A 23,337-nucleotide genomic window follows, 5' to 3' on the forward strand; every position below is an offset into this window, starting at 1 on the left:
GACAGTGACAGAGAGAGAGAGGACAGTGACAGTGACAGTGACAGAGAGAGAGAGGACAGTGACAGTGACACTGACAGTGACAGAGAGAGAGAGGACAGTGACAGTGACACTGACAGTGACAGAGAGAGAGGAGGACAGTGACACTGACAGTGACAGAGAGAGAGAGGACAGTGACAGTGACACTGACAGTGACAGAGAGAGAGAGGACAGTGACACTGACAGTGACAGAGAGCAGCAGTGCCCAGTGCCAGAGGAGGGGGGGAGGGGTGTGGGGGGAACCTCAGGTCTCAACGTCGCGCGCACAGAACGACGCGGATACCGTCACAATGATCCGCGGCCCCAATGAGGAGCCGCCGCGGCGGTGATGGACGTGTGAGGTCGGCTGTGGGCGGGGCTTGCGATCACGTGGGCCCTGGGCACAGACTGGGTGGACCCTGTGCTCTGGGGGGAGATGAAGAGCGATAAGAGAGAGAGTGTGTGTGTGTTAATGTGTATGTGCCACTTTTGCTCAATTTAGCCAGTCACCGTTTTGCAAGCAGAAAGGCTTCAGTGGCTGCAATACAATAAGGGTGTGCGCATCCAGGGAAAGGCTGGGAGATTTTTGCACTTTTTTTCCCCCCTCGCACAAGCAGAATATTGTTTTTCGTCTGCTCCACGTCCCCGCCCCAACCCCCCTACCACCGGTGGCCGGGGCTTCAGCCTCTCAGCCCCGAGGCTCTGGAACTCTATCCCCCAGTGCCTTCGCCGCCTCCTCCCTTTCCTCCTTCAAGGCCGGTCTCAAGACCTTTCTCTTTGATCGAGCCTTCAGCTCCCCTCTCGACTCTCTTCCTCCTCCTCGCCCCTCCCTTCCCTCCCCTCACCCTGACCATTTCCCCCTCCTCGCCCCTCCCTTCCCTCCCCTCACCCTGACCATTTCCCCCTCCTCGCCCCTCCCTTCCCCCCTCACCCTGACCATTTCCCCCTCCTCGCCCCCTCCCTTCCCTCCCCTCACCCTGACCATTTCCCCCCAACACTCGGGTCCCGACCCAACTGTACAGCGCCTTGGGACGTCCTCCTGACGTGAAAGGCGCTCTATAAATGAAATCTTGTTGTTGTTGTTGTGTGCACGTGTGGAGAGAGGTGACCTTGGCTGTGACACCTTCTTATCGTCGAGTGACCTGCTGACACTTATTGCCGAAGTACACACATGAACAATAACTACTTGAGCAAAGTACCAGAGGGCAACGGGCTACTGTGGAACCACAGTCCAGCGAAGGCCAAGGCCAGAGAACATAGCATAAGAATTAGGAGCAGCAGTAGGCCATTCAGCCCCTCTAGCCTGCCCCGCCATTCAATAAGATCATGGCTGATCATTTCTAACTCCACCTACCCGCCTTATCCCCATATCCCTTAATCCCTTTAACCACAAGAAATCTATCAATCTCAGTCTTGAACATGTTCAAGGACTGAGCATCTACAGCCCTTTGGGTAGAGAATTCCATAAATTCACTACCCCTGAGTGAAGAAGTTTTTCTTCAACTCAGTGCGAAAGGGCTCACCCCTAATTTTAAAAGTGTGACCCCTGGTTATAGTTTCTCCAAACAGGGGAAAAAGTCTCCCACTATCTATTCTGTCGTGCCCCTTAATAATCTTATAGGTTTCTATAAGATCATCTCTCATTCTTCTATATTCTAGAGAATATAGGCCTAAATTGCTCAATCTATCCTCGTAACTCATTCCCCTCATCGCTGGCACCAACCTAGTGAATCTATGAGGGATATAATTAGAAAAAGATTTGGATGCACTAAATTAATAACAAAATATGTAAGAAATGGAAAAGATTGTTTTATACAGGGTGACCAAAAAGTCATAATATCTTTACAATATCTAATAAGTCTTAAGGAAATTATGATTTTTTTAGGTTAGGTTATTTGAAAATTAAGAAAATTGAACTAGTCATGGAGAAATGGAGCAATGAACATCGTGCTGTAATTGTGGAACTGTACTTCTTGAATGGAAATTCGGTCGTCGTTGCAGTTTCGAAAAAAATTTGGATTACATGATAGTCCATCAAGATGTCCATATTGTGCTATGTCTGCATTTGGTGGTACAGGAAGTATTAAACATGCACAAAGAAGTGGATGGCCTTGAACAGTGTGAACAGTTGAATCATTCAGAGGAGCGATGATCAGGAGCCCTAAAAAATCTGTTTGACGGCTGTCTCAAGAACTTGACCTAAAAAGATAGTCTGTGCGAAAAATACTAAAACGTGATTTGAAATTATTCCCTTACAAAATCCAAGTTATCCAACAGTTGTTACCTACTGACAAGGTGACAAAATCACCGACAAAATCGTCCACAATCAATAATGGCGCTGAAGGCTAATATCAGAGAGGCTGTGAAGTTCATTCCAGCCGAAAAACTCAGGAAAGTGATGGAAAATGTCATTTTCATTACACGAATGTGTACACGTACAGGGAAATCATCTTTACTGTATTATTTTTAAAGAGTACCGAGTTTATTTAATTTACTAAGAATACTACAGCAAAATCTTTTAATATTTATGCACTGAACACTTTTATAATGCACTTTATATCTTTGAAGATATAAAGTAATTATTATTAAAATAAATGTTATCATGACTTTTTGGTCACTCTGTATATCCTTAAAATGTATTCAACAAGTAACTCCTCAATAATAATTTATGATTTGTTTACCACATTTAACCAATTGGTAAAACAATTTATTTATTATTGCAAATATTTAAATAGCTACAAATTAAAGAATCTTTTTTTAAAAAAGGAAAAGAATCATATAATATGATAAAAAAGCAAATTTATTTAAAAATCACTTTGTGTATGCCCTAAATGTTAAATAAATTACCATATAAATTATAACTTACATTCATGTAGCAGCTTTCACATCAAGGAGAACATATCAAGGCACTTGACAGTCATAGCTTAGGACCTGAGCTGAAAGAACCAAAAATATTATTTTAGGGTTAAGTGTTTATTTTGTGAAAAAATGCAATGACCCTACAGGAAGAAATGGAGTGGAATTTAAATTTGTATAGGGCTGTTCATTAGGGTGTGCCTAATTTGACTCAAAGAGGGTTGTTTAGTCATACTGGAGTTTCTATATAGGGAAAATCAAGTCCTGGTAAATATTGCACTGGACCTAAACTTTCCGAGATATCGCTAACTGGATGGGACAAAATTATCTGATTTATATTTAACAACATTTGCTTTACATCTACACATACACAAATATGACTTTCAGGAGATTTATCACAAGTAACAATAAACAAAGTTTCAAAATAACAATAACATCATCTGGGTTGCATACAACTTTGCACACATCGGTTGCAATGTTACAATAGCACAACAATTGGAAATTGATTAACCCAATCAATTATGTTGGCTGTTAACAGTAAAATTTAATTTTCAACCTTACAGCACAATTACATACTTGTATTGAGTCTATGATTCATCAAAAGTCAAAAGAAATTTTGGCAACATGGGGTAAAATGTTAAAATTTATAGCTGATACAAAGTAGGGAGTTGTGGCTAACTGGGAAGAGGAGCAATAAAGTTGATCCATTGTTGGAGAGATAAGGAATGATTAGATAAGATAGGATTCTTAAGCCTTGAGACATCGCACAGGAAACCTCATAAAACCTCAGGAAACCTCATAAAACCTCAGGAAACCAGATTCTAGATGGATTTGTGAATTCTGGATAATACTACAATATTAGATATCTCAAGACATGTTGGTTTAGGGTTATACGGGACACTTCAGGACAGAAACCAGGTATTTCTTTACCCAGAGGGTAGTTAATGACTGAAACATGAAGGGTTATCAGGAAGGGTGGTTGAGTCCAGGATGCTTGAAGCAGCTTGATAATGTGCTGGGAGGATGGTAAGAGTTGTCTTCATCCTAATCTCCCTTGAGATCTTGTGACTATAAATGGCATTGGGAGGATACTGATGTATTAGTGGATTGGACAGATAGATGGTAGGCAAAATATAATAAAGAAAATTGTGAGGTGATATATTAAGTGGTAAACCGTTAAAACAAGTGGAAGAGCAGAGAGATTAATATACACAAATCTTTAAAGGTGGGAGCTACAAAGCTATAAAAAAGCTAATGAAATAACGTTTTATAATTTGTGGTGTAGAATATAGCACCAATGGAGTAATGCTAAGCCTGGATAAATCATTTGTTATTTCACTGTTAAGAGTATTATGTCCAGTTTTGGGTAGCCTACCGTCGGAAAGCATGCCAATGTCATAGAGAGGGTGCAGTGGAGATTCACAAGGAGGATTCCAGGGATTTAATGTAGAGGAAATACTAGGCTGTTTTCGATAGATATTATAAGATCTGTTTTTTAAATTACAGTTCCACTGAATTGGTAAACAGAGGGCATAGATTTAAGGTGGTAACAATACATTTTTGCATAGATTTAAGGTAGTAATAATAACCCTTGCATTTGATATACTACCTATAACCTGGAGAAAATCTCAAAAAGCATTACCAAAAGAGCAAAGGGGAGGTTAGGAGATTTTTTTATATACAGAGTTTTGTTAGGCTACAGAATGCCCTTTTTAGAACTGTGGTTGAGGTAAGATCCGTTACCGTACTAGTTTTTAAGAAGAAATTAGATAAATATTTGAAAAGGATACACCCGGACAAGGTATGGGCAAAAGGCAAGAGAATGGGACTTCAGAGAGCTTGCACAGGGGCCAAATAGCTCTTCTGGATGGTGAATGTCAAGAGGTCTAAGAATAGCTGCTTGTCAGGTCAACACAGTGCACACTGACTCTTGGTGCCAGAATCTTATAGAGAAGTTAATGATATGATGACAGATTTCCTCCAGCTTTTCCAATTGCAAACACACAGAAACACACAGACAGACACACACTGACACACTTGTGGGGTGGGGGGGGGGGGGGGGGGATGCAGGGCTGGATCACGTGAGAGCAGGTACAAGAGTATCAGGGCTCAGACACAGACCAGCACAGCCAGGAGAGAGAGAGAGAGAGAGAGGGAGCATTGCATCTCAACACCTGCTCACCAGCCAGCAGCCCCTACACAGAAACAGCTTGTCCGAGAGCTGTTGGGGTTTGATTTGATTTTTTTTCAAACAAAGAAGAGAAGTTATCATGACTGAAGCAGAAGAAAGCGTGCAATACAATAACCACTACTATGAGAGCGAGTTGGAGGTGTACATGTTGCAGGAGGAGGACTGGGACAGGGACCTGCTGCTGGACCCAGCCTGGGAGAAACAGCAGAGGAAGGTGGGTGCAAAGGAGAGCCCCCTGGGCAATGCCTGGGCTCTGTTAAGAATCGCAGTCTGTTTCCACAGGTCCCCTGATAACTCACGTTGTTTCTGATAACCCCAGTGCAATAGATTGGAGGCAACCTTTTTTTTCACCTTGTTGAAAAGAATGCAGTCTTAAGTATCACAAACCTTGTTACAACAAGAAGAATCCTTGCATTTGATATCGCGCCTTATCATCTTGTTGAGACGTCTCAAAGCGCTTTGCAGAATATACTGTAAAGTGAATTAGTTGTATATTTTGTGGGTGAATAATAATGTACTGTAAAACGAATTGACTGTATATAGAACTTGAAATGACCGTTTGATTATTTTCCCCAAAGCTAACAATAAATCTCATTTCTCTATTGCTCAATGGCTCACTTGTAAGAAAGCAGTTGTGTTGGATTTCACGTTGAAGAGATGGAAAAGTCTGTTGAACCCCCACTCTGTGGTTTTTGGATTTGTTTTTAGTAATTACCAAATAAATTCAGCGATAAAACAATAGTGTCTGCAACACTATTGTGCATGTTGAGATTGGTATGCCAGTGTTATGCATGGCATGCAATGTGTCAACAGATACTTGTAACAGAGGGTGACGTCTTAGGGATTAGAATGGACCAGACACCTAATTATAGCTGCAGTTCACTGAGTATTATAGTCTCTCCAAATCCATTGCCTTTATCTAGAATGATTTGCTGCAATCACCAGTTACTACCAACATAAACTTTTGCCAAACTGTGATTCTTAAAATCTCTTTCACGAGTTCTACCTTTAATTTTTATGTATCTCAGAACTAACAGATAGAAAGGGGCAGAGGGAATGGGGTAAGAAAGTGACTTGCGTCAGACAGTTTGGCAATTCAGTTAGCAGATTTTTTTTCGTGAATGTTGCACACGTGCTAAAAATTAGGCATTGCAATAGCAACCATAGTAATCAGAGAACCACTGTGTCCTGGCCAACAATATCTTAAAAGAAAATTGGTCACTCAATTCATGGCTGTTTGTGGGACATTGCTGTGTGCAAATTGGCTTCCGTGTTTGCCCACAAACACACAGTTAACCCTATTCAGTAAATTCTGTGTAGGCTTTTGGGACGTCCTCCCGACGTGAAAGGTGCTATTTCAAATGCAAGGATTATTGTTATTATATTACATTTTAATTTTCAATGTTGAAATTGAAACTAGGAGCACACTTCATGTTATCCCATGATGTTTAAAATTCTGACTGGTTAGCTTTGAGTGGAGAGAGCTGAGAGAGAAATTCATGCTCCTTGGCTCCACCTTTCCATTTATTTCTGGCAAGTTCAGTGCCCTGGAATCCTGATTACTGCTGTGCTGTCAGGTGGAGGTTTGATGAGGAAGGGAGGGCTATTTTCACCTCTTGACAGTTTTGAGTGGTATTTTCATGGGCCTCTGTTTTGGGAATAGTACTTAGGGACCGAAAAGAAGGAAGGGAAATAAAACCGCAATAAACAGTACATAAATCACAAATACCATTTGAGCCAGCACAAGCTTATTGCTGCGTGGGTGAGGGACTACCCAATGGAAAGCATGACCTTGCACCAGTTGTTTGCACAGTGTTTGTTTGAAGAGGGATCAATGACTTGTTAGCAAATAATTATGAAGCATATTAAAAATACTTCACTGATGACTAATGCAATTCAAATGGAATAAGTGTTATACCCATGGAAATGTTCACTAACCCATAATACTGTGAAACATGTGGATGTCGCCCTAATGAATTTGACTTTCTTTAAAAGGAGGATTGCATCCACAATATTAAAGAAACTGCATTTTCTCTTATTAGCCAATACGACATGTACAAATACAAAGTATGACAATTTCCCCTTACAAGCACAAATGTGATACTTGATCAAGTGTAATCTCTTGCTGGATTCTTGGTCTCGCTTCAGAAGGTATAAAATATCTCCCAGATTTACAGATTGAATCCAAAATGTCATTACTTAGAGTAAATAAGAATTCAGAAGAAATCTGAAACTAGTACTATGTGATCACACAAGAAATATTTACAGATAGTTAAAGATTGATGTCTTGTCAACCTGTTCTTGCAGTTAGTAACACAGGTGAAGTTCTTTGGTTTCATAATAGAGCTTTGAAATAATGGATTTCTTCAGTTCAAGTCAATTTGTGATGACTCACAGAGCCTTGCGCGTGAATGAAATACTGGAAACATGGACTGCAGAATTCATAAATGTTCTCATTTAAACTTGAAAAGTATTTTAAACAAAGTTACAATATTAAAAAATGTGGCTTAAGTATACCACACTCCTCATTACTAGATCACAAAACATTTTTTATAAAGAACAACTTTCATTTGTATAGCGCCCTTGTATTTGCATTTGTATAGCGCCCTTCACGCAGTGTAGCGTCTCGGAGTGCTTCTGGCTTGTTCTAATGAACTGACTCTCTCCTTGCCTATCTTCAGATCACACCTGAATATCTTCCTCTTTGATCCTGGCTTCAGTTACTTGTCGCCCCCCTCTTTCTGGATTAGCGTCAAGCCACGCTGCTGTTTAAGCACTCTGAGATGCTACACGTGAAATTACAAGGAAATTGTGTTGTTGTTTGGTTATCTGGAAGAATATTATCTAATAATATTATCTAGGCCTTTGTGTTTTAAACCAGTTGTTAAATTTTAAAGTATTTTACAACAGGAATAACTCTTCCCATGTTTAACAGTCATTAACAGACTGTGTATCAGTCTGTATCAGAGATTTGTTACAAACAGCGTCAACTATCTAGGAGGACTGATGATACAATACTAATATTTATATAAGACAAAGTGCCTGGATATAAGCAATATTTGCAAGTTTTCCATCCAATGCTGCACTGTGGTCATGTTTTGTGTATGATTTTAAAAAGATGGAATTTAAAATCTGTTTTTTTTCATTGTAAACAATAGAAATTGTAACAAATTGACTCTTCCCCACAATAAAAACGTAATCCTGTGAGATCATTTTACAAGGTGATCAGCGTCACCTTGAAGTGTGATAGGTCGGATAATGCTTCTGAACAACTTGAACTTTGCCCTCATGATTTCTGATATTCAATAAGCACCACCTTGTGACAGTGATTTTGTTAATCTTGGTTTTCTGTTCTCCACATCTTCGGGGAAGAACTGTAATACTCTGTGGTAGTGTTTTGGGAGCTTCTGGAAACCATCTGCAACATTTCCTTGGATAGTTGGGAATTTAGGCAAAATAGAATATTTTGGGGTTTGACGTGAACGTGTGGTTCAAATTTAGAAATCTGACTATGAATTACCTGGACATGCATTCAATCTGTAGCTCTTTGCTGAACAAAAGTCTCAGAGTGAAGCTCAACAACTGGCAATCAGAATCCATGATCAGTGGTGACCGGTTTCACACAAGTTGGTGTTATGAACATTGGTGAGGAGGCAAAGATGGGTGGGGAAAAGAAGAAGGAAGGAACTCGCTTCTGGCACTTAATGGGTAGTTCCTATCCAATAAAGTAGGATTCAACTGCATGCTCGGACTGCAGTGTGCTTCACTGAGTCACAGAAATAGGATAGTAATAATAATAATAATCCTTGCACTTCATAAAGCGCTTTATCACGTCTTTGAGACGTCTCAAAGTGCTTCACATATACTGTAAAGTGAATTGACTGTATATTTTGTGGCCAAAACGTGGCAGCCAATTGCACACAACAGTGTCCTGCAAACAGTCGTGGATTGAGGTGACCAATTTTTTTAAAAAGAATTATTACCACCGGAAAAGTGATTCACCAATCGACTAATAATGGATTCCTACTTACTGCTAGGTAAACAGAGGTGTGTGGAGTAAGGAAACGTATCCAACATTTATCCCTGAAGGGAATCAAACCCAGGTTTCTTACTTGATTATTATTATTATTATTATTATTATTGATGAGAGTAAGATGACTCTGTGAATTGGTATCAAAGACAAAAGAAGTTGATTTCTAAAAATCAAAGTTCAGTCTTTCTGTCCAATTCAAACAGTATGCTTGAACTGCTTTTCTTGTCTTGCTTCAATTATGATATGAAGCTCTAGCCTCATCCTAGCTTCACAAAGTCAGAAGTGCAGTATGTCTATTGTGAGCTTTACTGCCATGCGCTATTTCTTTTTCTTTCCCTTTTAAGGTAATGTTTAACATGGCAGACTAAAGCTGCTGATAGAGGCGATTGGTGGTGTACTGCAGACAACATTCAAATGTCAGAACATTGTGTACCTCTAACCTGTCTTCAGCTAACATACTTGTGCACCACCTTTTGCACTGTGAAGCAATGTAAAGGAAATGCGATGAATAAAAGATTAAAAGTTCAAAAGATTTATAGCTATCATCTTAATCCCTTTAGTATGAATACTGCCTTGTAATCACTGCTCATGAATAGTCACTACACTTGACAAACTTAAAAGTGAAGTGAAGCCACGGTTTTTGTATCATTCAGGAATCTGAATTGTATGCTTAGAAATCGTAATAGTGTCAGAATTTGAAGTTCCAATGATATTCTATATAATATTGAGACGTAGAACTGAGTGATTTTATCTTTTAGATGTTAGTAACGTATGTTAGCAATGATGGATCCTCTTGAATTGAAGTTGAATGCTCTGGGCTATGTAATCTGCATTGGGTTGATTCATACTTAAGCATAGTACAAGGAAATAATAATTAAAAACACAGCAATCTCGTTATAACACTTGCCTGAGCCCATTATCTCAGATGCTACATTCCTGTGCAATGCACAGAAAATGATGGCATCAACTTGGTACTTTAGAATTCAGTCATTTTTTAACACAGGAAGTCAACTAGTCAATGCCAGAATGCAGGCCTATTGCGCTTCCCGTACAGCAATGATACACAGTAGACCTGTGCTCAACTACGGCACAATCTAAGAGTACTTCCTGTACTTCCTGCAATTGATGTAGCATTGATAATATCCAACATGTCAAAGACTTCCCAACTTTTCTGTAAATTGTAGTGATTGTTAGATAGTGTATGGGTGAACACAGGATCCAATTTGCACACATAGAATTAGATTTATTTGTACATTTCATAAGGATTCTTTTCTAAGTGATTTAATACATTTATCGCAGGTGGAAAGCGTTAACAAATAATAATCCTTGCATTTGATATAATGTCTTATTACATCATTGAAACATTTCAAAATGCTTCCATGATTTACTGTAAAATGTAGTAACTTTGTATTTGTAATAAGAATAATCCTTGCATTTGATATAGCACCTTATCACGTTGTTGAGACGTCTCAAAGCACTTCACAGAATATATTGTGAAGTGGATGGACTGTGTATTTGTTGGCAAACACAGCAACCAATTTGCACACCCACTGTCCCACAAACAGCTATTTTCTTTGTTCTCTGTATAGATCAAGTATTTTTAAGGGATATTGCTTGGAGGTGGACAAGTATTTTTTTTCAAAAGTAAGTTCTTATTTGACCACATCTCAAATTCTGGTAATCAGCACAGTCTTGAATTTGAATGAACTTGCCACCCTATACTTTTGAAGTGTAGAAAATCATTGAATAGTACAGTATAAGCACGGTGCTGCTTTGTAACAGAAAGAAAGAATGTTGTGCTGGTTTCCTTGAAATGAAACAGTTGCCATTGCTGGCTAGCTCTTGGTGTTGTATTGCGGCACCTTTGACATTTAATAACGTTAATTTTAGGAACAATGATCATGCTTTAAAAAGACAGCATTGACATTGCTGTCTCAGGCCAGTGACACTCAGGGACAGACTGCACAGTGATGGATTATTTAAAAATAAGATATACAGGCAGTCTCGTGCAATTGAGTTATACAGAGCTAGAAGGTCCCAGGTTCAAAACCTGGTTTATGCTGATGTAGATGTTCTTAACTAGGCTTGAGGTGGGGACGTAGGAGGGGGGAAAGTCAACCAAGCTTTTTGTCAAGCAACAAAAGTCAACCAGCCAGGATGACTTAGTGAGTGATCTCTGTGCTTGGCTGGGCAACAGTTTGAGGGCAGATTTGGGCTTGCCGGTGATTTTCTTTCCTCTTCTCTCCCCCACTCCTAGCCTTTCATACACACAGAGTCAAAGTCAAGATTCAAACATGAAGAATAACCATTTGCGTGACATAGTCACAATCAAATGTAAGAAATGTTAAATAACGGAGGCTCCAGGTAAATAATATACTGTAATAATAATCCTTGCATTTCATATAGTGCCTTATCACATCATCAAGACATCTCAAAACACTTCACAGTAAATTGTAAAGTGGATTGACTGTATTCTGTAAGCAAAATATATAGTACCTTGTAATACCAAATGCAAGGATTAATATTACAGAGTATGTTTTAAAAATACTAATAAAATATAAAATATATATCAAATGTAAAACCATATCCCAGCAAATAGTCCCTATTGTTAGCAAAGAAAGTACCTGATAATTTTATGAAACGGAATTACAACAACGACTTGCATTTGTAAAGTGCAGGATATCATCTCCTGAGTGCTGTTCTGAGGACTTTTTTGGGTGTATATAATGCAATTTTTTGTTGAGGAACAAAATGCAATTCCTTCTAGATTTTAATGTAACTTGGATAACCTGTTAAGAGTGATGGCTTGACCTATAGACTTTGAGAAAATCTGAAAGGAAAAACTGAAGCTCATAGTTGAACAAAAATAGTATCCAGCTCAAAACAACTATAGAGTAAGTGGCAGCAGCAGAACTCCAGTTTTAAAACCCAGAATTTGTCACGGTTAATTATTCCTTTCAAACTGATGCCTTTAATCTTTGTTTAGCTTTGAAGCATTGTGGGAGGGTTCATTGCTGTGGGTAATAAAGTGCAATGTCATTTTAAGTTGTGCACAAACCTTTCATGTGGGTACTTTAATCCAGTGATGTGCATTTAATAATATTTTAGACAATTGTTTAAACATCAGTTTGAACAGTATAACTGATGCAGGACAATAGCATTTGGGTCACTAAATGTGATAAGCTTTGGAGAGAGATTATCCTGTGAACAAATTATTACAGGCAAATCTCAGTGAATTCACTCTTGCTCTAAATATAAATGTTATCATACTCTTGTTCCCCAACACTATTTAGAAAACCTTTTTATGTTGGAAAAATGATTAAATCAATGTCACCCATGTACAGCCACCCCTTTATGTGGTCTTTGCTTTACAGTATTTAATAACATTTTAAATCATTTATTAAAATATATTGATGCAGTATATTGACTGATTGATTGATCCAGCTGGTCCTATTAATTTTCCTTCCTATGTCTTGGTTAGCTGGAATGACAGACAGAGCCATGAAAACTTACCATCTGATACTCCTTCATCTCTGTCTCTCTTTCCATCACAATATGTCTGGTGACTTTATTTTGTCAGTATTGCTATGGACATCCAGAGTTGTGTCTCTTCTTTCTCCCAAGCTCCAAGTACTTTGTCCTACTCTCCTCCTCCTTGCATCCTTTCTGTTTAGTAATATGAAATGCATCGAGACATTCACCTTATGAGAAAAGTGCTATATTAATGTTATCAAAAACACATGATTGTCGCTGAATCTGACCCGTTCTTACCTAAGCTCTCAAGATTGCAAAATTCCTTATCATTTTCAGTCTTAATCCATGCTTGTTAGTACCTCTCAGCTTCTTGATTATCTTGTTTTCTCCTGAACTTACCAACTGAAACATAGAAGGGAAAGCTAAAATAATTTTTAGTCACAGTTATTTGATTGCCGAATGCATTACCATAAATGGCTATTGAAACCAAGTCAATTCTGTTAATTCAAGAGGTATCAGATCAACCCTCGAAGAATAAAGATATAAAAGGATGTGCAGAAAGAATAGGGAAAAAGGATCAGATTAGATGGTTCCAATAAAGAACTGGCATGATTCAGGGATGACAGGCCGAATGGCATTTTTCTATGGTGTAATTTTTATGATCATCTTCTCAATTTTTGTAGTGTACTGGAGTATGAGTTTTGGTGCCTCTGTACTGCTGAAAAATGCTTTGGGGGAGCAATATTGCCCTAAATTAAAGTCATTCTTTAGTTTCTGTTCCATAAAAGAAACTACAGAGACGATGCAGTACAAATTAATGTACTACGGTCATCACAACGGCATGTCCTTCATTCTCTTTCTCTTTCCCCTTCAGGTTTATGTTTGTTATTCATAAAATACTTCTTTTACACTTCAATTGTTTGAATGTGGAATGTTGGACCGCTACTCAGACTGGTAGGGGGTGAGCAGTGGTGTTCCACAAGGATCGGTATTGGGACCACTGTTGTTCACAATATACATTAATGATTTGGATTCGGGAATCAGCAGTATAATTTCAAAATTTGCAGACAACACCAAATTGGGGGAAGTAGTTAATACAGAGGAGGACTGCAACAAATTACAGCAAGACATTAATAAACTTGCTGAGTGGGCATTTAAATGGCAAATGTAGAAAAGTGTTCAGTGGTACATTTTGGTAGAAGGAATAAGGAAGTCACATACATCCTGGAAAATAAAAACCTAAATTAGGTAGATGAGCAAAGGGATCTAGGAGTATACAGACACAATTAACTAAAAGTAGCAACACAGGTTAATAAGGCCCTAAAAAAGGCAAACCGGGGATTGGGGTTCATTTCTAGAGGGATAGAAATGAAAAGCAGGGAAGTTATGGTAAACTGCTATAGACCCTTGGTTAGACCACACTTAGACTACTGTGTGCAGTTCTGGTCCCTACATTATAGAAGGGATGTAGAGGCACTGGAGAGGGTGCAAAGGAGATTCACAATGATGATCCTGGAACTGAGAGGTTATACCTATCAGGAAAGGCTGAACATACTTGGACTCTTTTCTTTTGAAAAGAGGAGGGTAAGGGGTGACCTGATAGAGGTCTTTAAAATGATGAAAGGTTTTGATAGGGTAGACATAGGGAAGATGTTTCCACTTGTGGGGGAAACCAAAACCAGGGACCATCGATATAAAATAGTCACAAATAGATCAAATAAGGAAGTTAGAAGAAATTCCTTCACACGGTAGTGGGAATGTGGAACAATCTACCACAAGGAGTTGTTGAGGCAAATAGCATAGATGTATTTAAGGGAAAGCTAGATAGGTATATGAGGGAGAAAGTAATAGAAGGTTATGCTTGTAGGCTTAGTTGAGGAAGGGCAGGAGGCAGCTCATGTGAAGCATAACCACCGGCATAGACCAGTTGGGCTGAGTGGCCTGTTTCTGTGCTGTATATTCTAATGTATAATGTATGAGTGGCTGTTGAATGCAAGTTCATAAACAGCTTTCAAAACAAAATTGGAAATACTTGAGGCAAATAATATACACTATAAATAATCTTTGCATTTGATACAGCATCTGATCATGTTGTTGCAATGTCTCAAAACCCTTCACTGGATTGAAACATTTTCAAGGCTGAGACTGATAGATTCTTGAAAATAGAAGGATTAGGGGATATGGGGATAGGGCAGGTAATCAGAGTTAGGTGAGAAGATCAGCCATGATCTTATTGAATGGCGGAGCAGGCACGAAGGGCCGAATGGCCTACTCCTGCTCCTAATTCTTATGTTCTTATGAAAGTAAAGTGTTTGGTGTGGGTGGGTGTGGTGTGTGGGTTGGTGTGTTTCTACGCCAGTGTGTGTTTGTGTTTCTGGTTGTACCCTGTTTGAATCTTTTTCAATTCTATGATTATCCTCGAGTGGAGCTTATTAGCCACCATGGGTAAATATAACCATACCATGATCTAATGATGGAGCAAGTAATTCAGAGGATTTTTTATTTATTAAATGTAAAGAAAAACTCTAAATGTTTGAGATCCAAATTTAATGAAACTGGAAATGCACAACCACAGTAAAAATTTGCAGTTATATAGCGCCCCTCACACGGGTAGCGTCTCGGAGCACTACCCCGTGAGGCAACAACAACTTGCATTTACATAGCATCCCTCATGCAGGATAGCATCCCAGAGTGCAGCATCTGGAAGGTATAGCAGACTGATACTTAGGGTGTGATCCTGTCGGACATGAAATATTATTAACCATTCTCTTCCAGATTATTAATTTATGTTCACGTTGTTGTAAAATAACACTGTATTATACCGAGTGTGAATTGTGCGTTGTCTTCTGCTGTAAATGTGGCTTTTCATTTGTTGAGGCATGTTTCATACCAGTTATTAAAGATCAATTAATAATTCATAGCATGCTAGAATGTTTACAGTACAAAGGAGTCTTGTTTGTCCCATTCAGCTTCTGCTGGTGCCAAATGCTTCATTGGCGCTTTATACCCTGATCAATTCCCTGCTCGTTCAGTTTTGTACACTTTTATATTGTTTCTCTTTAAGTATGTAACCTCTATGAAATATTATTGTCATAGTTTCTACACTAAATCTGCATGATAACAGCAACAACAAACTGCATTTACATAGCACCCTTCATGTCGGGAGGACATCCCAATGTGCTGGGCAGTTGAGGTTTTGGACCTGAGTTGAGGGTAGGAAGATGACTAAAGGTGAGGCAAGGAGGAAGGTTTTGAGCCAGACCTTGAAGGAGGTGAGGGAAGGGGTGAGACAAAGTTCCAAAGAGTGCTGTGTAGAAAGGCTGAAAGCCTGACCTTCGATGGTGGGGCGGGCAAGGCGGGGGGCTTTAAAGGGAGTGGAAGGCTTTAAAGGTGAAGGAGGAAACTGTACAGCAAGCTTCTGATATGTTTGATATTAATTAACACCTTATTTTTAAAAAATTTCAAAGGAAAGATTAGAGCATCAATTTTCACATTACTAAACATTAACAGTTAATGTTTTGTAACCATAGAAGTATGGTTTTAAAAAGATATATACATCTATTTTACATATTAAACATTTTACATATATGTATATGTGTGTGTGTATATATATATAATCAAAATGGGAAGAACAGCAAAGAGAGCAGGAAAGTGGCCGACTCAATTGATCCTTTTTCTAGATATTCAGCATTTGGCATCCTGAAAAAGCAAATGGACTTAATCTGATACATTAACTATTTCAGAATGTTTTCCTTTGGTTGGTCAGTGTGTAGTGAGGGAGTCATGAGATCAGGAATATCACTGGCGTGGTTCATGGGGAGATTAGATCATTTAATGCAGCACTGACCGAGGGTCAACCTGTGACATTCTGGTCCACATTGCTCCATGTCTCACTGGATATTATAGCATGCATCAGCGCAAACACTCTCCCGATCACTATCCAGTGACACCCCCTCCCTCAGTCCCCCAAGTAACAAAGTTGTATGGATATTGCCACGTTCACACCAGGCAATGCTGTGATGCCACCCACAGTTGAATGGCTTTCGGCTGCTCAATGACAACAACAAAATTACATTTGTATAGCCCCTTTCACGTCGGGGGGTGAGAGGTCAGGATTGAGGATGGTGGAGGGCAAGGGGGGAAGGAGGTTGATCGAAGGCACTGTCAAAGAGGAGGGTCTTGAGATGGGTCCTGAAGGAGGCAAGGGAGGGGGTGAGGCGGAGGGACAAGTTGTGCATGTGAAATCTGAGGTACCAGAGGGTGGTGGCCACCTACAGAACTGTACCCCAGTGGAAGGAAAAAAGACTTCAGGTAATGAAAAAACTGACAAGAGAAAAACAAGAAAATTAATGAATTGATTCATAAATATATAATTACTACAGTCGCTGTCGCTATAATAGCACAGCTGTGCTCAGAGAAGTGATATGGAATAAGGCTTCTGGTTGACTTGTTATTGTCTGTTACTTTCTCTACTGATATATGACCCTCTTCTGTATTGTGTTTACGTTTTAAATTATAGCTCAGCTTTGTGAGCAATATCTTGGTGTGCATGACATCTGGGGCAGAATTCTCCCTCCATTCTAATTTGATGGGAAGGAATTGCCCTCTTTCCCAGTGCTTTGACTTCACCTTATAGTAGAGCTGACTACTTTACAGCTTTTATCAATCTTTGGTTTTCGAATTAAAAAGCTGCAACAATTTTACCCTGCACTTCTGCAGTTCTCCCCAATAATTGGATAGATATGTGAAGTTTACAGCAGGAGAGAATTTAAAAACTCGCAATGATTGCACAAGATTCATGCGTTCTTTGAACACCTATGCCCTGAACACCAGTGCAGGGCAAAAAAAACACAGTAAAGTATTTCCTTCTTGAAGATGGGGTGAGAGGAATGGGTGGAGGGAGCAGGCTGAGGGGATTCTGGGGTATGAAGATACTGCCTCATGGAGTGATAGTATGTGGTTTTGTAACATTGTAACATGGTAAGAGGTTTAGGTAGTACATTATTCATCTACTTAGCCATCAACCTCTCATGATTCTTTCAACACACAGTCGATGGCGATGTAAAAGCAGGGAAATGTGTCAGCCTGGCTCGTTTGATGGTGCTTCTAAGTCAATAGGTTGTAAGTTCAAACCCCGCACTCAGACTTTAACTCATAGGTCTAAGCGAACACTCTAATGCAGTGCTGGGGGTATGGTTCATTGTTGGAGGTGTTGTCCCTCACATGAGATAATAAACCAATGTCCAATCCCCCTGGTCAGGGGAATGTTAAAAATCCCACAGGTCTATTCAAAAAAAGAAGGGAGTTCTTCTGTTGTTCTGGCCAACAAATTCTCCAAATAACATTGGCCATGTGGCTGTTTGTTAAACATTACTGTGCACAATTGGGCTGATGAAAAATGCATAGTCATTCCATTTCACAGTAAATCCTGTGAAGTGTTTTGTGACATCCTCCTGACGTTAAAGGAGCTATAGCCAAAAGCAAGGATTTTTTTTTAAGTGCGGCACCACAAGATAAATTAAGGAGTTAATCCACATTTCCATTATGAACCTTCCCCAGTATGTAATTACAATGCACCAATCATAGCTGCCGAAGCTATTTAAAGGCCCTCTTCCCTACCTTGTTAGAATATTAGTGAATCAATCGGGGGTTTTTCATGAGGGAAATGGAGAAAAAAGGTCAAAAGGAGGCAAAAAAAAAGTATGATAAAAAGTGACTGAAATGGATAAACCTGGAGACAACTAATAATAATAATCCTTGCATTTGTTATAGCGCTTTTCACGTCGGGAGGACATCCCAAAGCGCTTCACAGAATATACTGTAAAGTGAATTGACTGTATATTTGTGGGCGAACGCGGCAGCCAATTGCGCACAGCAGTGTCCCACAAACAGTCATGGATTGAAAATGACCAATTTATTATTCTTTTTGGTTTTGGAGGGATTATTATTAGTAAGGAAACTTGCCCAAGGTTTCGCCCTGACCTGCCTGGAATTGAACTCAGGTCTCTCGTTTGCAAAGCGAGTGCTCTAACCACTGAGCTACAGGACTCCACTAGCATTATAACCATCTGGTGAGGGGGACAATGAGCAGATGTAAAGTCCTTGGGTTTCACCATATGACAAGAAAGGGAAACATGTCCTTGAGAGAGCAAGAACAGTTGTGCTTCCAGCTCAGGAATTGATGACAGCTAGAGTCATGTTTCTCACTCGTGTTTTATGTGTATTTACTCCTCTACAACCTCTTTCACCTTGTTTAAGGACACTGTAGGTTCTATTCCAGTAGGTTGCAGTTGGTAGAAAGCTATACTGTTGAAAATGTTTTAGTTGGTTTGAATTTTGCTAATCATTTAAATAGTGCATCATTGTATTGAGGCTGTTGCTATTTTACAGCTCCTTACCCTCCTCCTGAGGGCAGGACCACATCACTGTATATCATGCAACTCTTCTATCTTCTTGTTTTCCTGCAATTTGTATGGATTTTTTAAAAAAAACGCGCAGTGTTACTTGCTATAGATTGTTCTCTTTTCCACTCTTTGTAATCTAGGAGATGTGGAGACCTGCATCATGGATATTAGTCCTGTACCCAGGTTTCCCTATTCTGGCATCATCAGCCTTGTGCTTCAATTGGGGGGGAGAGGGAAATAGGTAAGGAGGAATGATGATGCCTTGGCAGAACAAATGTTATTAATCTCTCAACTTTTGCATCCTCGCTCTGATGAAAGTCTCACAATACTTTTAACACCCTGTCTAAATTCAACAAGTAAATAAAGTTGATGATTGATTTGACAGGCTCATTGACGTAGGTGCCGGGCTAGGGAAATTGGTTTGTTATTTGTACATGCACTTTCACAGCCTGTAATGAAGCAAAGTTGCTTGACTTTGGATTATGAGGGCACAGTTGCTGTTTTCACTATCCGTGTGAATGAAGCATTTTATTTGCTACCATTTTGCTCATGTCATCCTGTGACATATGTTTAGTGAATGCTGGTCTGCTTCATGTACCCTGCCGATCCACCCCACCATGGATGAGCGAGTTTTCAGCTATTCTGCGTGACTCTGGAACTTGATCCCCGAACCCCTTCGACTCGCTCCCTTCCTCTCTATCTTTGAAATCTGCTTCCTTTAAGACTCTTTGACCACGCTTTCAATCGCCTTTCGCCACCCCTCATACACACACAGTATGAGTGTTCAGCCAGCAGTGTACAATGAGCAGGCAGCTGTGCAAAGCACTTTGAGATGTTTTCCCAACATGGAAGGCACTATATATGATACAATGATCCGATACAATGAATGATCCAGTGCAAATAATGTTCATTATGGTGAACTGAAGAGAATGTCTATTTTTTGGGTCAGCTGGGCATCTGAAAAATGAGGAAATCCATCACTATTTCCACATATGTATGTCACCTATACATAGAAATTTACTTGTGTCTGGAATGACCTAAATCATAAGAACTATTACTATTACTTTTACTATTTTAGCATTTGAGGAGGATTATGCTGCCTGTTACGTTCGCCACATTTACCTAGATGTATTGTAGAGCTGCTTAAATCATCTCTGATAATGCCTTATTCTTCAGATGTTACAATTTATTATTGCTTTGAATGCAAGTTAGAAACACTGCATTGTTTTGTTTTGCTCTCGTCAACATATGAAGAGGAATGCTTTAAATTGCAAATCAATAAAGCCAAATGAGAGAATTCCGCACACTGCCTGCTATCAACTACAACCTACAGATATGATATCTCTGGTTAGGTCATTTTCAACTTGTTACTCGATCTTGGCAACGTTAACTTCTCACTGAAGCTGCCCCGCAGTCATCATAGTATAGTTTATATGGAAAGTCAACATAAGAGCTGCGTTGGATTTAATGTTCTGCATTTTCAACCTGCACCTAATACATTTGTCACTGCTCACAATACAAAATTAGAGCCTGTCTCACTATTTGTGGTGAACGGTGAGGAAGACTGTGGCAATTCAAGGAAAACATCAATGTGGTATTGCAGAGACATTTTAAAAATGCAATAGGTTCATGGGTAATTTCAATATTGTGGCCAGGACACCGGGATCCTATTATAGATACTCCATAGAAGGGTAACTGGCAGCTTGTCAGACAACTAGGTATTGTGATATTTTTGTAACTATAGCACACGGCATTTCACTTCAGAACAATTGAAGTTTGGCAGCCAGGCCACGGAAATGAACAAAGATCGAATTGCAACCAGTTGTCACACTATGTATATGACCCTTGACAACTTCAGAATATCCTATAATAATCTGTTTCCAAATGACTGTATCTTGTACACGACACATTAATAACTACTTGCTCTTATATACCATAGTGCCCTTCCTGTAGATTGTGCGCCTTGAAGTACCTAACAATTATGATAGGGAGCAGGGTGAGAGAAGACAAGTTTAATGGTGTCCACCATCATTAAAAGTTGTTTGGCAAGTCATGAGCTACAAAAAATTGTTTTGTGGACAATATGCCAGCCTTCAAAAAACAACACCTGTGAGAAAAAATATTTCAAACAGCTGCCCTGGCCTGAAATGCAAAGTGCCTTTACACAATTGGACCAATACTGATGCGAATGAATTAAAAATGATTTAGCTGAGCAACACTGAGAGCCTCAATATTAAACAAGACCTTGACGTCACGTATGTCCATGTAGAGTGGAAATTGGAGAACGAGTTCCCCGGTTGTTCTTGTGCAGATCTTTTAAGCGCTTTGGGATACTTTCCCGACGTGAAAGGTGCTTCATAAAAGTAAATTTGTGTTGTATTTAACAGCAGTTAAAAGGGACCATCTCTGGAAGTGAAAAGAGAGGGGAAAAACGCAGACAAAAACAAAAGCATAGAAAAGCTGCCTAGGTACATAAACAGTTGATGGGTATGATGTCTAAAAACAGTATAATGCTTGTGGCTATGTTTGAATTTTTCATGACAAAAGTCATCTCTTTATAATAAAAGGATGCATTAAGTTTACCTGAGAGTCAGTGTGTGCAGCAGATCTTACTCAGGTTAAATAGGTCCACTTTAAAGTTCTTAAGCAGATGGAGAAGGGAACCTGGTTTTACAGAGCAGCAAAAGTACGTATGTATTTACATATTAAATATACTGTTTCCATAGCATGTAAAACTTAGTGTATGCTATATGCCTGGGTATAAGCATGTTTGCTTCATGTGATTTGCATCATTTTTAATGCAACAAAAAATTGTCAGTGTGAGAAATAATTAAATATAATGACTGACTTGAATGCTAAATGTAAAAAAGGTTTGTGTTTTTTTATTTTTAATACATTTTAAATTATAATTTGGTCATTCAATCCACAACTGATTGTGGACCACTGCTATGCACAATTAGCTGCCAAGTTTCACCCACAAAGTTAACAGACACTTTACGGTATATTCTATGAAGCGCTTTGAGACTTCTCAATGACATGATAAGGTGGAATATCAAATACAATTATTATTATTATTTTGTGTTCTTCTGGCTTGACTGTTTTTAAAATCGTCTGTTTTTTTAACCCCTTTCTTACTTTCATTTTCTTGACCAATTGAACTAATTTTCTTATTTTCCGCTGCTGCTTATTTTTGCATTGTGGATGTACTTGGGAATTGACTCTGCTAAAAGTGACGGGTATGACATTTTATTTCTGACTGCTCCAATCACTCCCAGAGATACGTTTTATTGTTTACCTGCAGGGAAAAAAAGCAGACCTAGAATATCATGGATATCTTACTGGGTAGGAAGGAATTCAGCAACTATTCATATTTTGCCAACTAAAGTCTCATTCTGCTAGCTCCAGTATCTTTGCTGTGAGTATCTTCAGATTTTGATTTGAACTATCACCAGCTTGTTTTAAAATGGTGAAAATTACACCAGGAAGAACAAAACAGATTTATAGAGAAGTGATTTAGCAACAAACGTGCACCTATATTTTAAGCAGGAAAAAAAATTAAAATTATTTGGATCCCACTGTTTTTCAGTCTATTATAGGAGATAAACAACTGGCGCAGAATTCATAAACAAGAGTCGATTTGACACAATGTAAAACCTACCTTATTATAACTCTTGCATTTTAATATGTGACTGCAATCCCACCTGAAAATGGTTTAGGCACATTGGCTGTGCTTGTTAATAATATCTTTGACAAGATCTGTCTGTATTCTGTCTTGCATATATTCTTGGAAGTATGAAACTGTTAGTGTTGTCCCTTTTCAAAAAAAAACATAATCTCACACACCTTTGTACAATTTTCTCCAGCACTTGATGTCCTCTACTCTCCCAAATGATCTATTGCTGGTTCCTCACTCTATCTGCTCCACCATCAGTAACTGAACCTTCACATCACCATACCCCTGTCCTCTGGAACTCTTTTTCAAAACCACTTTGATTTCCTATTTTCATCCCTGCCTCCCAAAACACATATCACAAGAGCAGTTTGGATGAAGAAGATCGTTCAAGCCATTTGGCCTCATCTTTCCAGAATAACAACAGTACCATCTTGCTATCGTAGCATAAAGCTGTTCTATAAACACTGTTCTTCCTGGTATCTGTTGCAATTGTTAATTACCCTTTGGATAAAAATACTTCCTGATTTCTGTTCTGATATTGCTCTTTGTAACTCTAAACCTGTGACTCTTTGTTCCGCTGTCTCAGTGCATCTAAAAGAATTTTCCTGGGTTTATTTTCTAAACCAATTTAAAATCTTGAATACTTCTATTTGGTCCCATTCGAGACATTTCCTTTCAAGACTCTTCAGTT

The 23,337-nt window shown here is 39.1% G+C and overlaps 1 protein-coding gene across 1 annotated transcript in view; it reads left to right on the top strand.

Annotated features, from left to right (window-relative positions):
• The first annotated feature begins 4,930 nt into the window (after window positions 1-4,930).
• The window catches only part of LOC103178911 (alpha-actinin-2), a 53,763-nt gene continuing 35,356 nt past the window's right edge, over window positions 4,931-23,337 (top strand). The window contains exon 1 of the mRNA XM_007893896.2: window positions 4,931-5,276. Within this exon, the coding sequence (XP_007892087.1) occupies window positions 5,142-5,276 (135 nt within the window). The 5' untranslated portion in view covers window positions 4,931-5,141. The remainder of the gene's footprint in view (window positions 5,277-23,337) is intronic.

The sequence above is a fragment of the Callorhinchus milii genome, unplaced genomic scaffold, assembly GCF_018977255.1.
Source record: "Callorhinchus milii isolate IMCB2004 unplaced genomic scaffold, IMCB_Cmil_1.0 Scaffold3, whole genome shotgun sequence".
Lineage (NCBI taxonomy): Eukaryota > Metazoa > Chordata > Chondrichthyes > Chimaeriformes > Callorhinchidae > Callorhinchus > Callorhinchus milii.